The sequence below is a fragment of the Geotrypetes seraphini genome, chromosome 1, assembly GCF_902459505.1.
Source record: "Geotrypetes seraphini chromosome 1, aGeoSer1.1, whole genome shotgun sequence".
Lineage (NCBI taxonomy): Eukaryota > Metazoa > Chordata > Amphibia > Gymnophiona > Dermophiidae > Geotrypetes > Geotrypetes seraphini.
The window spans coordinates 38729161-38744915 of NC_047084.1; the positions used below are offsets into that span (position 1 = coordinate 38729161).

A 15755-nucleotide genomic window follows, 5' to 3' on the forward strand; every position below is an offset into this window, starting at 1 on the left:
TCAAAGATTCTCTAGGCCTCGATAAAGAAGACCTGTCTCGAGAAGAAGACCTGGGTCTTGATGGGTACCTTGACAGATGATGTGGAGAACTGTGCCTCGAATCACGGTCCCGTGATTGAGTCAGATCTAGCTTAGATGAATGTCGAGGGGTCCTCGCCCTATGCCTCGAAAAGGGCAATACCTTAAGTTAGGAGGAAAGGCTTGATGGTGGAGATAGACGTCGAAACACCAGAAAGGACTCAGCTCTTTGTATAGAGTGTGTAGATTCAGATCGAGGCACTCTTAAAGACTCGACTCTTTGTACAGAGTGTGTAGATTCAAATTGAGACACTCTTAAGGACTCGACTCCTTGTACAGAGTTTGTAGATTCAGATCGATGCACTCTTAAGGACTCGACTCCTTGTATAGAGTGTGTAGATTCATCTCGAGGCACTCTTAAAGACTCAACTCCTTGTATAGAGTGTGTAGATTCATCTCGAGGCGCTCTTAAGGACTTGACTCCTTGTATAGAGTGACCAGGTTGAGTTTGAAGCACTGCCAAGGACTCGACTCCTTGCTGAGTGCTCAGGCTGGACTGCAGGAAGCAGAGTCGAGGCAGGAGTTAATTTGGCAAGCATGTTACCAAACTCCTGATGCAGAAGAGTCTCTAGCATAGTCTGCAAAACCAGCATCAAGACCAGTGGATCTGATACATTTAGTGTGGCTATAGTCTCAGAGGAAGATGAGTAAGAATGATGCCTCGATTTAGAGACAAGCTTCTTGGGCAGCTTCAAAACCACCGGTTCTAAGGATGGCATGTCAGGAGGAGCTTGCTTAGCTATCTTACCTGAGGAAGACAGTGAGGATAACTTAGGCCTAACGAAAAAAAGTCTTCGCAAACTCCAGCTTATCCAGAACACTGCGGCTAAGCTGATTTTTGCTAAATGCAAATATGACCACGTCTCCCCTCTACTTACCAATCTTCACTGGCTCCCAGTACTTTCCAGAATTCATTTCAAATGCTCCTGCCTGGCTTTCAAGATCATTCACGGCATCCTTCCACCCCTAATCCCTCTATCCTTCCTCGCCCCGACACCAACTACCACCAGATCTGCCCACAGACATAAACTATCCTTCCCCTCTCTACACGGCATCCTCCACGCAGGTAAACTGGGTAGATCCCTCCTCTCCAAAATCACCGGCCTCTGGAACGACCTCACTGTCCCGCTGTGGAACCTGGACTCCCTCCAACTATTCCGAAAACAACTGAAAACCTGGCTTTTCTCTAGCATATAATAATCTCTTCTCCTGATTACATCCCCTCTTTTTATGCTTTGTAAACTCTTTCTCTTCTCTCTTCCCTCTTTAAACTCTGTAAACCGTGTCAAGCTCCACTTCAGTGGAGAAGATGCGGTATATAAACCTAAGGCTTAGTTTAGTTAGTTTAGTTTAGGATAACAGCTCCTCAGGAGAAGATTTAGCTGATTTGCTCAAGGACGAGGACTTCCCAAACGAGGAAGATTTGATTAAGGTCTAGGTATAAGGCGGGAACCCCGTAGAAGACTTCACTGGATTCGGGGTCGAAGTTGAAGTCGGGATAAGGACCTTAAGTAAAGGCCTATCCATGCCACCAAATATTTTTTCTACTTGAACTCTACAACGTTTAATGGCTCGAGATTGAAGGGTAGCACAGCAGGCACACGATGCTGGACAATGGTCAGGTCCTCAACACTGCACACACCACTTATTTGGGTCAGTGAGAGATGTCACACGCTGGCACCGGCTACACTTCTTGAGGCCTGTGACCGGCCGGGACATAAAATGAAAAACAGCCATGGCCAAATCGAAGCCCGTAGGTGGGTAGGCCCCGCCATGACACGAAGAAAATAACAAACGAAACTTAAAATTTATTTTTTTAAATGAAACATGCAATAAACACAGCGACCCTGTCAGAAAAAACACGAGAAGGCACGAGAGAACTAAAGTCTAGTGCAGAGTGTTGAAACAAGGCCTTCTCGGCTCCACGGAAACCTGAGAACTGAGGAGACACGCATCCTACTTTGGGTGGGAAGGCATTCGCGCATGTGCGGTGTGGCAGTCGCAAACTTTCTAAAGTTTTACAAGCAAGTCTGCTTGCGAGGCTGTCCACATCGGGTCTCTGTGGATGACGTCACCCACATGTGAGAATATGCTGCCTGCTTGTCCTGGGATAATTTACTAATCTAAAATTTCTCAGACATTGATCCTAACATTTTCATATATTCCACTGGCACTATCTTATTCTTAGGGCCTACTTACAGAAAAGTATCATCACTTTAAAAAAATAGACTAGCAGCTTATATTCATCATTTTTAAATGTTGGAAGTTTTTATAGAGCATGTCTTCAGCAATTCAGGAATGCTCATGTAATGGTGACATTTCAAAATAATTTTTAAAACTAACAGGCTCACAGACAGGATCAATTTATTAAAACATTTTAATGTGATAGATTACATATATGAAGCTTTATATTTCATATAGCAATGCAGTAAACACTAATATGGGGGGGGGGAAATAACCCCAAAACTTACCTGCCAAAATTTGCTGGCAAGAATTCAAGAAAAGCATCATTCAGATACAACTCAGTTAGGTTCAACAATTGGGTAAAGCCATCTGGAAGCCTAGATTAGAAATGAAAAGGAAGCAACAATATTAAGCATTTATTCTGTATATTAACCTTACTAAATGGTATTTTCAAACTGCATACATATTTTAATTATCTTGTCAAGATTAATACTGCATTATGTATAACCAGGGATTGGTAAATACAGGGAAAAAAAGTGCAGACACACAGGAAGACAAAAAAAAAAAAAAAAAGGAGACATTAACATTTTGGAACATTTGAGTTTAGAAGCTGTTTTAGAGCAAAACATATAGCATTATGCAGTTAGGGCCCAAAAAGAATACTCATGTCTGAAATGATTGCTCTCAGACTATTTTCCTGTTTGGTAGTTGTTGGTTCCTGCCCTCCTAATTTCCAATCAATTAGGAGGGCAGGAACCAACAACTACCAAACAGGAAAATAGTCTACAAGCAATCATTTTTGATGGGACTTGATGGATGCTAATCAATACTATAACACAATGGAGAAAGTTAACAGCATGCTCAGGTACAGAAGAGGCAATATCTCAAGGAGGAAATAAGTAGTAATACTGTCCTTCTAAAGAGCACTGGAAAGGCCCCCATCTCAAAAACTGTACTAAGCTCTTCGTGTAGGGATGAAAGACAAGATGACAGGAGACCGAAGAAACAGAAAATGGAAATCAGATACTGGAGAGACCAAGACTAATCCATAATAAGATGATCAGAAAATATAGTAACCTCTAGTGTGGGACTGTTTTGGTGTTATGAGCCTTGAGATCTGTGAGGTCATACTACAAAACTGACCTCAAAATTGGGGCACAGAAGCAAAAGTTGGCTCAGGGCAATAACCCATTGAGCTGACATGAAATGCTACATCATCACACTCATGTCATATGATCACAGGACTTCAGTTATGAACCTTTACAAATAATTATTTAGCAAACCAGGGCATTATCAATTCTTTATTCAATCACAATCCCTTCATAATATTCAACGTGTAATGGCTCAAGGTGGGATGCTAGCTCTTTAAGATGTGGGCATTAATACAAAAGAATCAGAAGCCCAAATTTTGGGAAATCTTATGAAATGAAACGATGGAGGTAAGTGGCTTGTAAACTTCTCATAGGAGTGACTTTTGGAAATGGAAGTTCATATGGGCACTACCAAAATCATGTCTGTGTCAGTATTGCCTTATTTAGAAGTGGACATTAGGGCCACCAGGAAGAACAGCAATAAAAGTTAACATGAAATGTCAAAATTTCCAGCTGTAAGCATAAGTATCCACAAAGCTGGGTTTCCTGACAGGCTGCAGTTGTAGAATAGAATAGCAGCTCAGTAAGCAAGAGATACTGAAATCTCTTAGTAAAAAGGTCAGGTGTTCATGTAGCAGTTTGCTCCTGGCAAGTTATACAAGTGAATGAAACAAGATAATGGGGAAACTGGATCCACTTAAACTACATATACTGTTAATATGAAACACAAAGTGGAACCCGACTAATTAGTGTTATTTAACAATCAGATGATATGAAGGAAAAAAAAAGACCTCCCTAAGTGGAACAGCATGCTTTCTGAAAAAAACTTTTAGCAATACTGTTAATACCAACTCCATCTAATCATAGGTCAAAAACCTCCTTGTATATGTAATCTTCTTAAATCTCTCATCAACTGCATGAAATGAAAATATCAGTGCTTACCTTGAAAAATCCCAAAGGACCATCCGTTTTACCAGCAGCTTCTTCAGAGTAAATCAGAGCTGTAAGTACATGATCATGCCGCTATGAGCAACGGTCTGTAAAAATCAAAATGAAAAATCAGAGAAAACTTTTTTTTAGGTCTTACAATTTAACAACAGGCCATCGGTATATTCAGCAAACCATTACTCAAATTGTTGTAGCCCCAGCAAATAACGCAACACTCTCTGAGCCATTTATATAAAATGGCACCGGGAAGGTTTAAAGATGCTGTGAACTCAAAGGCCAATCAACACTTGACACGTCATACTTCCAGTGTTGATTGGCCTTTGAGTTCACAGCGTCTTTAAACCTTCTTGGTGCCATTTTGTATACACAGCTCAGGGAATGCTGAGTTATTTTTGCTGGGACTACGAGAAGTGGTTGTTTGCTGAATATGCTGGTGGCCATAAGTGGCCTGATATTAAATTTTAAGACCTAAAAAAAAAGTTCTCTGATGATTTTCATTTTTACATACAGTTAATACCGGCATGATCATTTGCCTACAGCCCTGATTTCCTCTGAAGAAACCACCCGTGGGTGTTTACCTCCTCTGGCCAATTCCCTCCTCTCAGACGCACTTCTCTTCACAAAGCTGTGAGCAGCGGCTCCTGCACACTGCCTGCAGCTGACTCGGAAGCCTTCCCATGACATCAGAGGGAAGGCTACCGGGTCAGCTGCAGGCAGTGTGCAGGAGCCGCTGTTCACAGCTTTGTGAAGAGAAGTGCATCTGGGAGGAGGAAGCCGGCCAGAGGAGCTAAACACCCGCGGCTGGGAGGCACTAATTTGGGATACAGAACAGAGGGAGGGAAGGATGACGAGGGGTGCATTGGGACACGAAAGGGAGGAAGAGGGTCGTGTTGGGACACAGGAGGAAAGGAGCATGAACTTGGGACATAGGATGGATGAAGTGAGGGAGTGAGAGAAAGATGCTGAGGTGGAGGAAGGAATAGAAAGGGAGAATTGTTCGGGCAGGGTGTCTGAGAGAAAGAAAGATAGTGAACATGGGGAAATTAAGAAAGAGGAGAATTGTTGGGCATAGGGAGGGGGAGAGAAATATTGGACATGGTGGTGGGAGAGGCATGAGGTACAGATGCATGAGGAAAAAAGATGAGGGGAGAAATTTTGGATGTGGTGGTGGAGAGGGTACAGTGGGACGGATGAAGAACAAAGTAAGTGTAAACCTATCTTTTCTTTCTATTTAGACTACAGTATAGTACTTTATTTTGAGGACTGTTTCAATAATGTTTAATGTTTTTATAGACTGTGTACTTTACAGGAGAACAAATACACAGATTCTCACATGATCCGAGTTACATATAAATTCAACTCAACTTTTAAAAACAGAATTAGCTCTTAACTTGGGGACAGCCTGTAATTAAGGTAGAAAAAAATATTACAATAATCCACATTACAGCATAGTATGTTACTTACAATATGAACACAACATACATTCTAGCAATAAATAAATGTGTCTGACCAAGTGGTCAAATTAATACAATCTATAAATGTAATCCCCACTCTCAAGTTGTAAGGTCTCTTGGCTAATAACTTTTTTTTTTTAACTCTATATATAAGTTGGTTTTTCCATAGTCGGGGAGGAAAAAAGTCTCAGATACTTTAGGTCTCTGTAAGCTATCCAATATGTGTTGTCAGAATAGTCAGCCTCCAAGTTTATTTATAATTTGATAGACCGGCCATCAACAAGTATCTGGTCGGTTTTCAGAGCTAAAATTAACAATTTAAAATAAATAAGGAAAAATAATTTTAATTAAATTATTGAGAAAAGAAAAAAAAGGGGAGGAAGTAGACAAGACAAAGATGACTAGGTGATGGGGGAGTTGATACATAAGGTAATAAGGGAGGGAAGATTTCATAAATACATCTAGATTGAAAGTAAAATTAAAATGGAGGAACGAGGGGGAAGGGAAAGAACAAATAGGGAGTGGAGGTCGCTTCTTAAAAGCGGTTCTTAGTAAGCACTGATGAATAGCTAATGAGATGTCTAGCTTGTGTTTTAAAAGGCATCCTGAAATAGAAAAGTCTTAAGTTTAGACTTGAATTTGTCAAGGGAATTTTCGAGATGGAGGTGTGATGGTATAGCATTCCAGAGAGTAGGAGCAGCGGCGAAGAAGTTGGTATTACAGTGTAGAAAAGTTATTTGATTGATGGAACGGCTAAAAGGTTCTGGTCTAAGGATCTCAAGGCTCAAGAAGAGGCATAGGGGATGAGTTGTTTGTCTAAAAAAGATGGACAATGGGTCAACTTGATTTTGAATGTGAGCAGAAGAATTTTATATGTGATGCGATGGGAGACAGGTAGCCACTATGACTCATGGAGAAGCGGGGTGACGTGATCATATTTCTTTGCATTGTGAACGAGTTTGACAGCTGTATTTTGGATAAGCTATAACCGACAAATTTCTTTTTGAGTAAAACATAGAAACATAGAAAACATAGAAACATAGAAAATAGACGGCAGATAAGGGCCACGGCCCATCCAGTCTACCCACCCTAATGTCCCTCCCCTACCTTTGCCCTGTGAATAGATCCCATGTGTCTATCCCATTTGGCCTTAAAATCAGGCACGCTGCTGGCCTCAATCACCTGTAGTGGAAGACTATTCCAACGATCAACCACCCTTTCAGTGAAAAAGAATTTCCTGGTGTCACCTCGTAGTTTCCCGCCCCTGATTTTCCATGGATGCCCTCTTGTTGTCGTGGGGCCCCTGAAAAAGAAGATATCTTCCTCCGTCTCGATGCGGCCCGTAAGATACTTGAACGTCTCGATCATGTCCCCCCTCTCCCTGCATTCCTCGAGCGAGTAAAGCTGCAATTTGTCAAGCCTTTCCTCGTATGGGAGATCCTTGAGTCCCGAGACCATCCGGGTGGCCATTCTCTGCACGGACTCCAGCCTCAGTACATCCTTTCGATAATGTGGCCTCCAGAATTGCACACAGTATTCCAGGTGGGGCCTCACCATGGATCTATACAATGGCATAATGACTTCCGCCTTACGGCTGACAAAACCCCTTCGTATGCAACCCATGATTTGTCTTGCCTTGGATGAAGCTTGCTCCACTTGATTGGCAGACTTCATGTCCCCACTGACTATTACCCCAAGTCTCGTTCTGCTACCGTTTTTGCTAGGATCTCGCCATTAAGGGTATAGGACTTGCATGGATTTTGGCTGCCCAGGTGCATAACTTTGCATTTTTTGGCATTGAAGTTAAGTTGCCAGGTCCTAGACCAGCGCTCCAGTAGGAGTAGGTCGTGCATCATGTTGTTGGGCATTGAATCTTCATCCGTTGTGTATTTGCCCACTACATTACTTAGTTTGGCGTCATCAGCGAATAATGTTATCTTACCTCGAAGCCCTTCTGCCAGGTCCCTTATAAAGATATTGAATAGGATCGGGCCCAAGACAGAGCCCTGTGGCACTCCACTGATCACTTCTGTCATTTCGGAGGGGGTGCCGTTTACCACTACCCTTTGAAGCCTACCTCCGAGCCAGTTCCCAACCCATTTCATCAATGTGTCACCTAATCCTATAGAACTCATCTTGCTCAGCAACCTGCTGTGTGGTACGCTATCGAATGCTTTGCTAAAGTCCAGGTACACGATGTCCAGGGACTCCCCAATATCCAGCTTCCCCGTCACCCAGTCAAAGAAGCTGATCAGGTTGGATTGGCATGATCTCCCCTTAGTAAATCCATGTTGACGGGGATCCCGTAGATTATCCTCATCCAGGATCTTATCCAATTGGCGTTTGATTAGGGTTTCCATTAGTTTGCTCACTATCGATGTTAGACTCACTGGTCTGTAGTTTGCTGTCTCCAGCTTTGAGCCTTTCTTGTGGAGTGGAATGACATTAGCCTTCCTCCAGTCTAACGGGACGGTGCCTGTACTAAGGGAGAGGTTGAAGAGCTCGGACAGTGGCTCTGCCAAGACATCACACAGCTCCCTAAGCACCCTGGGGTGTAAGTTGTCAGGCCCCATTGCTTTGTTAACCTTAAGCCTTGACAGCTCATCATAGACACTGCTGGGCGTAAACTCAAAGAGTAATCCCGTGATAGAGGAAGTTACAATAATCGATGTGTGAAATGATCAGGGAGTGAATAAGGGTTTCGATGGAAGAAGGTTCGAGGAGAGAGGTTACAGAAAGGATTACACAGAGTTTGTAAAAACATTTTTGAATTGCTGAACTAATTTGATCATGGTAGGTAAGATGGTGGTCTAGAATAACTCCTAATAGTTTAACTTTGGATTCGAAATTGATTTGACGAGATTCAATGCAAATTGGGCCGGTTAGTGTTTCGTTCTTTGTGATGGAAAAAGAGAGTACCGGATGTTTTGTCTAGATTCAAAGACAGTCGATTATTATGTAGCCATAGGTTGATACTGTCAAGTTTGCAATTTATTTCTTGTATATCTTTTTGATTTGAAGAGTTAATGGGGTGCAAAAGTTGGTTGTCGTCAGCATAGGCAAAAGGGATGAATCCTATTGATTGAGCTAATGTCAATAGTGGGACCAAGAAGATATTAAAGAGTAAGGGGGAGAGAATAGAGCCTTGTGGAACACCGTTGGTCTGAATGATTGGAGAAGATGATGAACCTCTAGAGTGGACTTGAAAGCTGCAATTTGAGAAATAGGAGGAAAACCAGTTGAGGGCATGTCCTGAGATTCTGCAGTGTTTGAGTCGATGAAGAAGATCGTGATCAATAGTATCAAATGCTGCAGAGAGATCGAGGGATATGAGAAGGATGGCTTTGCGGTGATCTAAATTATAGTAAATAGTAGTGGTAAGTCCAAGAAGGGACAGTTCAGTTGAATGATTAATGCGGAAACCTGTTTGATTAAGGTGTAGCTGATTGAACACTATTTTTTTCAGTGTTTGCTCTGCCTTGTAATCATTGGCAAAAAAAACATTTATTTATATTTATAATTCGTTTTTACTTTTTTTTTCTTTTTTTGACTTTTTATATTTCAATTTATTAGTTTAATTAATTTAATTTATTAGTACTTTATTAAAATCGCTCTTCAGGAGCTTCTTTAAAGCCTTAGTATTAAGTTGGATAAAATCCAGACGTCTGGACATATCGGCAGAAGTATCGAACAAGTTGAAAGAGGGGGATGCCAATTAAATTTTGCCCTAATGCAGAAGAGTTAAAGTAAGGAGGACATCTGCGAAAACGCTGGCCACATCGGCTCTGATGTGAACAGCACAGTTAACCCGTCCTGATCGTAAAGATAGAAGCAGCTCGGCTGGAGAAAAAGCATAGCTCTCCGCATACAAAATTGCAAGATAAGTGACACTTCAAAAGTGATTAATTGAACATTGGTAAGAGAATGCCGATAGTAATAAGCTGTATTGGTATTTTCTGGTACATAACAAATTTCATCAATGGGAGTGGAATGTAAAAAAGTTACTTGCTCTGTCATAGCTCAGACTTTGTGTGCTGTTACACAACCCTCGAGCCTAAGATTAGCAAAAGGAGATGCAGGACACCAACCATGAGGAAATACTTTGTTTGGTTACAAGTAGGCCCAATCTGTTAGGGCCAAACGAGACAAACAGTTGAGATGAAGATCGGTGTGGCTTAGTTCTATGAAAGTAGTATAAGCCAATGCATGCTTACAGTCCAGCGTGTGAAGAACTGTTTCTCCAGGATGAGAATGAGGCTTCGAGAAGAATACTGGAAGCAAAATGGATTGATTCAAGTGGAATTCCATGACTACTTTTGGAAGAAATTTTGGATGACTACTTTGTCATGATGAAATACTGTAAAAGGTGGGTCACAAACCAATGCTTGAAGTTCACTCACTCAACGAGTGGAAGTGATGGAAATTAGGAAGATCACTTAAGATGAGAGATGCCAGAGGTTAAAATGGAGATTTCATCATACTGGCAAGGACTACATTAAGATCTCAAACAACTGGAGGGGATACAAGTGGATAAGTAACCAGAGGTTTACTGTTGAAAGGCGCATGAAAAGCACTAATAGCACTGAGGTGAACTCTGACCGAAGTAATCTTAAGTCCAGAGCTGGATAAATGGAGATGGTAGTCCAATAATGAAGGAACAGAAGAGGATGAAGCCTTCAAGTCATGGAGATTACACCACAACATGAAGCGTGTCCACTTTTGTTGATAGCATTGCTGAGTAGAAGGCTTTCTGGAAGCAGCTATGACAGTTTGTACTGAGTCCGAAAAATTAAACTCTGTTGAAATTAGACCAAGAGGTACCAAGTTGTTAGGTGCAGCGACTGCAGATAGGGATGTAAGAGATCCTTGACTCTAAATGAGAAGAGATGGGAAGATATGCAATGGTATCGGATCCTTAGCACTCAGTCGAAGTAGTAGGGGGAACCAAAACTATCTGGGCCACCGAGGAGCTATCAGGCTCATGGTGGCCAACTCTTGTTTCAGTTTGACTAAAGTCTTTAGAATGGGAGGAATTGGGGAAAATACATAAAGGAATTTGTTTGTCCAATCCAGAAGAAAAGCATCCACTTCGAGACGATGAGGAGAGTACTGTCTGGAGCAGAAGTGAAGCAACTTGTGATTGTGGGGAGATGCAAACAGATCTATCTCAAGGGTCCTCCAAAGAGAGAAGATGAGACATAAGACTGTGGAATTGAGAAACCACTTGTGAGGTCAGAGAAATCTGATGATTATCTGCTAGGGCATTCTGTTTGCTTTGCACAAATATGGCTTTGAGAAATATGTTGCTAGGAATTGCCTGTTCGGCTTCCTGGCATAAAGGAAGAGAGCCCATATCTCCGTTTGTTGATGTAGTACATCGCCACTTGATTGTCTGTTCATACAAGAAAGACTTGATTGGAAATGCGATCTTTAAATGTTTTCAGAGCATTGCGAATTGCCCTGAGCTTCAACAGGTTGAGGTGGAATGTCAGTTCTCGAAGAGACCACTAACCCTGAGTTTTGAGAACATTCCAGGTAATCTCTCCAAGCGTACATGGATGTATCCGTCGTAAGAAGTTTCCGATGTTGAGGAATATAAAAGAGCAAACCTCTGGAGAGATCTGATGAATTCAGCCACCAGTGAAGGGAACGATGAAGAGGCAAGGTGACTTTGATCCGATGGGACAAGGGATCCCTGTCTTGAGACCATTGTGATGCCAAGGTCCATTGAGCTGTCCTTAGGTGAAGTCGAGCGAAGGGAGTAACAATAACAGTTGATGCCATGTGACCCATGACACGCATCATTTTTCTCACTAATGTGTGTTGTAGCGTGGTCACCTGGTTGTAAGGCCTCCTATGAATTCCAACACCTGAGACGGCTGAAGATGAGACTTTGGAAAGTTGACTTTAAACCCTAAATGTTGAAGAAAAGTTGTCACCTGCGTTGCTGTATGCACTGCGTGAGGTGATGGAGCTTTTATCAGCCAATCATCCAGATATCGGAACACTTGTAATTTGTGAGAGCGTAGAGTGGCAGCCAGTACTGTTAGGCACTTTGGCCCTGATTCTACAAAGTGCGTCCCGATTTTAGGCAGCTGTAGGCGTCCTACAGCTGTCTAATCAGCCAATCGGGATGCACGTTTTTTAAAAAAAAATGCTCCCCAAGCATGCCGCCTATATTGAATAATAATAATAATAATTTATTTTTTCGTATACCACCATACCTTGAAGGCGCCTCCGGGAGCCTAGGGAGGCCCGCAAGACGCCTAAGCTCACCTAAGGGCCTTAGGCGAACCTAGGCGGCCCCACGCGTCTCCCTAGTAGAGGAAGAGACGCTTACAATGTAGGCCAGCAAAATGCTGGTCTACATTGTAAGAAGACGCGGCCGCTATACTTATCGCGGTAAGGGATCTCTCTGCCGCTATAAGTATAGCGACCGCCTGTCCGATTGCCGGCAGGAGGGTGCCCAAACCCTCCTGCCGGAAGATGCCCCCCCGACATTATCGATCGCCGGCAGGAGGGTGCCCAACCCCTCCTGCCGGAAGATGCCCCCCCCCCCCACTACCGATCGCTGGCAGGAGGGTGCCCAATCCCTCCTGCCGGAAGACACCCCCCCCTCCGCACCACCCCGCGCTAACAGCCCCCAAACCTCCCCCCAACCAAACTAACCTTTAATTGTTGGCCAGACGGGTCTTGCCCGGCAGGCCCGCCTTGTCGAAATGAGGCGGGCCTGCCCCTTCCCGGCACATCCCGCGAAGCCTAAGGCCTGACTGGCCCAGGCTCTAGAAGCCTGGACCAATCAGGCCTTAGGCATAGCGGGTCCGCCCATCCCCACTAAGCCTAAGGCCTGATTGGTCCAGGCGCCTAGAGTCTGGGCCAATCAGGCCTTAGGCTTCGTGGGATGGGCCGGGAAGGGGCAGACCCGCCTCATTTCGTCGAGGCGGGCCTGCCGGCTGGACGGGCAAGACCCGTCTGGCCAACAAATAAAGGTTAGTTTGATGGGGAGGGCGTCTTCCGGCAGGAGGAATTGGGCACCCTCCTGGTGGGCATCCGCTAAAACTTAAGGGGGGAAGATTTCATGGTGACACCAAGAAATATTTCTTCACCGAATAGATGATTGATCGATGGAATGTTTCAAGTTTTATAAAAATTTTGATGAATCGCAATATCATGAATTCAAAGCGATTTACAATTAAAAAGAGTGTCTTAATTATTAATTACAACCAACACAAACGGACCTGACGTACCAATACACATGGAAAAGTAGGGAGAACTACAATAAGTATAGTAAAGAATACATACAAGGAAAATACAAATGGAGGGTAAGAAAGTTTAAAAGTAATTATAAAAGTATAGTAGAAAAATTAAGAACTTCCACGCCAGGTGGTCGAGGCTAGTAGCGTGCTCAAAAGTAGCGACTTCAAAAGTCGATGGGACAAACAGGTGGGGGGTGCTACAGAGTTATGCATAAAAGATGGGTACTCCATGGAGGGAGGGTTCTTGAGTGGGCAGACTTGTTGGGCCGCCGGCCCTTTTCTGCTGTCATACTCTATGTTTCTATGTTTCCAGAAGCAGGTCAAACGGACTGGGCTGGTTTTTGAGGAGCTGAAGGCTGAGATTTGAGGCTTTTGCTGCTTCTGCCTTTTTTGAGATGGTGGCTTGGAAGAGGCTGAAGTTGTCGACTAACACCTCTTATAGGCAAAAGAAGTAGTCCATTTTGCTGATTTAGACGATTGTGATTTGGCTTTAGAGTCATCCTACTCTATTCATGCCACGTGAGTCTTTCAGTGGCACTCAACCTCATCTCCGAAGGGTTCTTTCCTGAGACAAGGGATGTTTGTCAAGCGGTCCTGAATGTTAATGTCCATAAGTATGGAATCTTTGAGAGCCTCAAAAAGTCCCACACAATAAACCCAATCCTGAAAAACCCAACTGGAACAAAGTTGTGTGGTTGACAGGCCGTAATATAGGCCATCAGGTCATCCAAACCCTTTCCAAATAGCATCTGCCCCTGAAAGGGAAGCCTACTCGGTGTGGCTTTAGAGATAATCTCCTGCCTACTGTCTTATCCAAAGCATCAGTTAGGCAGAGATAGCATAGGCTGATACCTTGCTCATGACTTATGATGTCATACAGAGCATCCGGTATATAATTCACCAAAGATAGGAGCATATGGGGGTCTTTGTCCTCCTCAGAGGCCGGGACTGAAGACAGTCAGGTGTGTCAAGCATGTGCCACAAAGGAAGCCGCAGCTGCTGCCTTAATCCCTAGGGCCAAAGCTTCTAATTGTCCCTTGAGGACAACGTTCACTCTATGGTGTTGAGTTCCTTTAACATCACCCCTCCTTTACTGGGCAAGAAGGTTCATTTGGTGACCTCCACCACCAGTGAATCCACCTTCGGCTGAGCAAATAGCTGCTGGAAATCCGGAACCATAGGATGACTCCCAATGGTCCATGACCAGCTTTGTGATGTCTAGATGTAAGGGAAAGAATGCAGTTGGAGTAACCGTTCTGCTCATAATTGAGCATTGCAATGAGATGGCTAGAGAAACTTCCAGCTTCAATTCTCACAGTAAGATAGATATAAAGCCTGAGAATGCAAAGGCTTTGAACAGTTGGCGCACTATAGAGTCAGGGCCACTACCGTTTCTTGAACGCTGTTCTCATGCAGAGAACCAGACTCTGCCAGAGAAACTGCATCCTGGGACAATAAAGGCATGGACTCTGACATTCCATCCTCCCAGTCAATGTCAGACTGACTATCCTGATCCAGCTCCGTGTCCTCGCCTGGTCAGGGCGCATGCTAAGGGGAGATCCCCTGCGCCACCACCGCCATTGTGTTTAATGCAGATGCTAAGGACCCTCAGCAGTTCAAATAGGCATTGCACATAAGGCTCACAAACTCCAGGGTGTACTGGGGGTCTCAAGGTAACCCCTGCTGGTCCTCCTGGGCACCACAGCAACCACATGTTTGCATTTAACCAATGCAGCTTTGGAGGGCTTTGGAATGGGTCTCTTCCTTTTGGATCATGCTTCCTGCTGATCCCCAGCCCTGGAGAACTCAGAGGAGGCTGAGCTCAAGGCTCCCACTCCTCCCCCACATGCACAAGACATGGACACTCCTCAGCCAGCCAGCCAGCACAAACCTAGCATGATAAAGGGGTATGAAGGCATGAGCAGTCCATCCCTATTGATTTTAAGTAAAATCGAGGGGTTTTGAGGTATATGGAGGCTTTAGAAAAAAAAAGATAGTTTAAAATCCAAGATGGCCCCCATCAGCAAAATCGTGCCAAAAACAGCCCGTGGGGACTCCCCTGAAACATAAAAAATGCATATGAAGGTGCTTTAGAAGTGGGGGACCTTGGCTCTGGCTGCAGAAACCTTTAAATTTCACTTTTGGAGACACACACACCCCTAATCCCGATTTTCCCTATAGACTATAGCAGTTGATGAAGGCTGTGTTCTTGGCTTGCATCGGTGGGGCCTGCCTGGATGGTGTGCGTCAGATGACCTTTTGTGGTCTGCCTCTTCTTCCTGGTTTCTTTGCCTTCTGCTCATGGGCCCAGATTGTAGCCATTGATTCTGTCACCTCTGGCAGGGATGGCCCCACAGCCCACCATTAAACTAAACTAAAACTAAACTAAACCTTAGGTTTGTATACCGCATCATCTCAACATTCGCAGAGCTCGACATGGTTAACAAGAATTAGGGTGGAAAGGAACTCCAGTGGAGGGAAAGATGAAGAGTAAATTTAGAGGACTAGAGTAAACAGAGAATAACCAGGTTTTCAGATGTTTACGGAAGAGTTGGAGGGAGCTCAGATTCCTAAGTGGGGAGGTAAGGTTGTTCCAGAGCTCAGTGATTCTAAAAGGGAGGGAGGAACCTAGTTTTCCTACAAGGAAGACGCCTTTTAGAGAGGGAAAGGAAAGTTTCAGTTTTTGGATGGATCTGGTGGAATTGGGGGTGAGAGGAGTTCCAAGAAAGAAGAATAAAGGGGGG

The 15755-nt window shown here is 43.8% G+C and overlaps 1 protein-coding gene across 5 annotated transcripts in view; it reads right to left on the reverse strand.

Moving 5' to 3' along the window:
• The window catches only part of ERBIN (erbb2 interacting protein), a 516286-nt gene that overhangs the window by 313314 nt on the left and 187217 nt on the right, over nt 1-15755 (reverse strand). For all 5 annotated transcript variants that reach the window (XM_033930041.1, XM_033930031.1, XM_033930056.1 and 2 more), the window contains one exon: nt 2550-2639. In XM_033930041.1, the coding sequence (XP_033785932.1) occupies nt 2550-2639 (90 nt within the window). The remainder of the gene's footprint in view (nt 1-2549; nt 2640-15755) is intronic.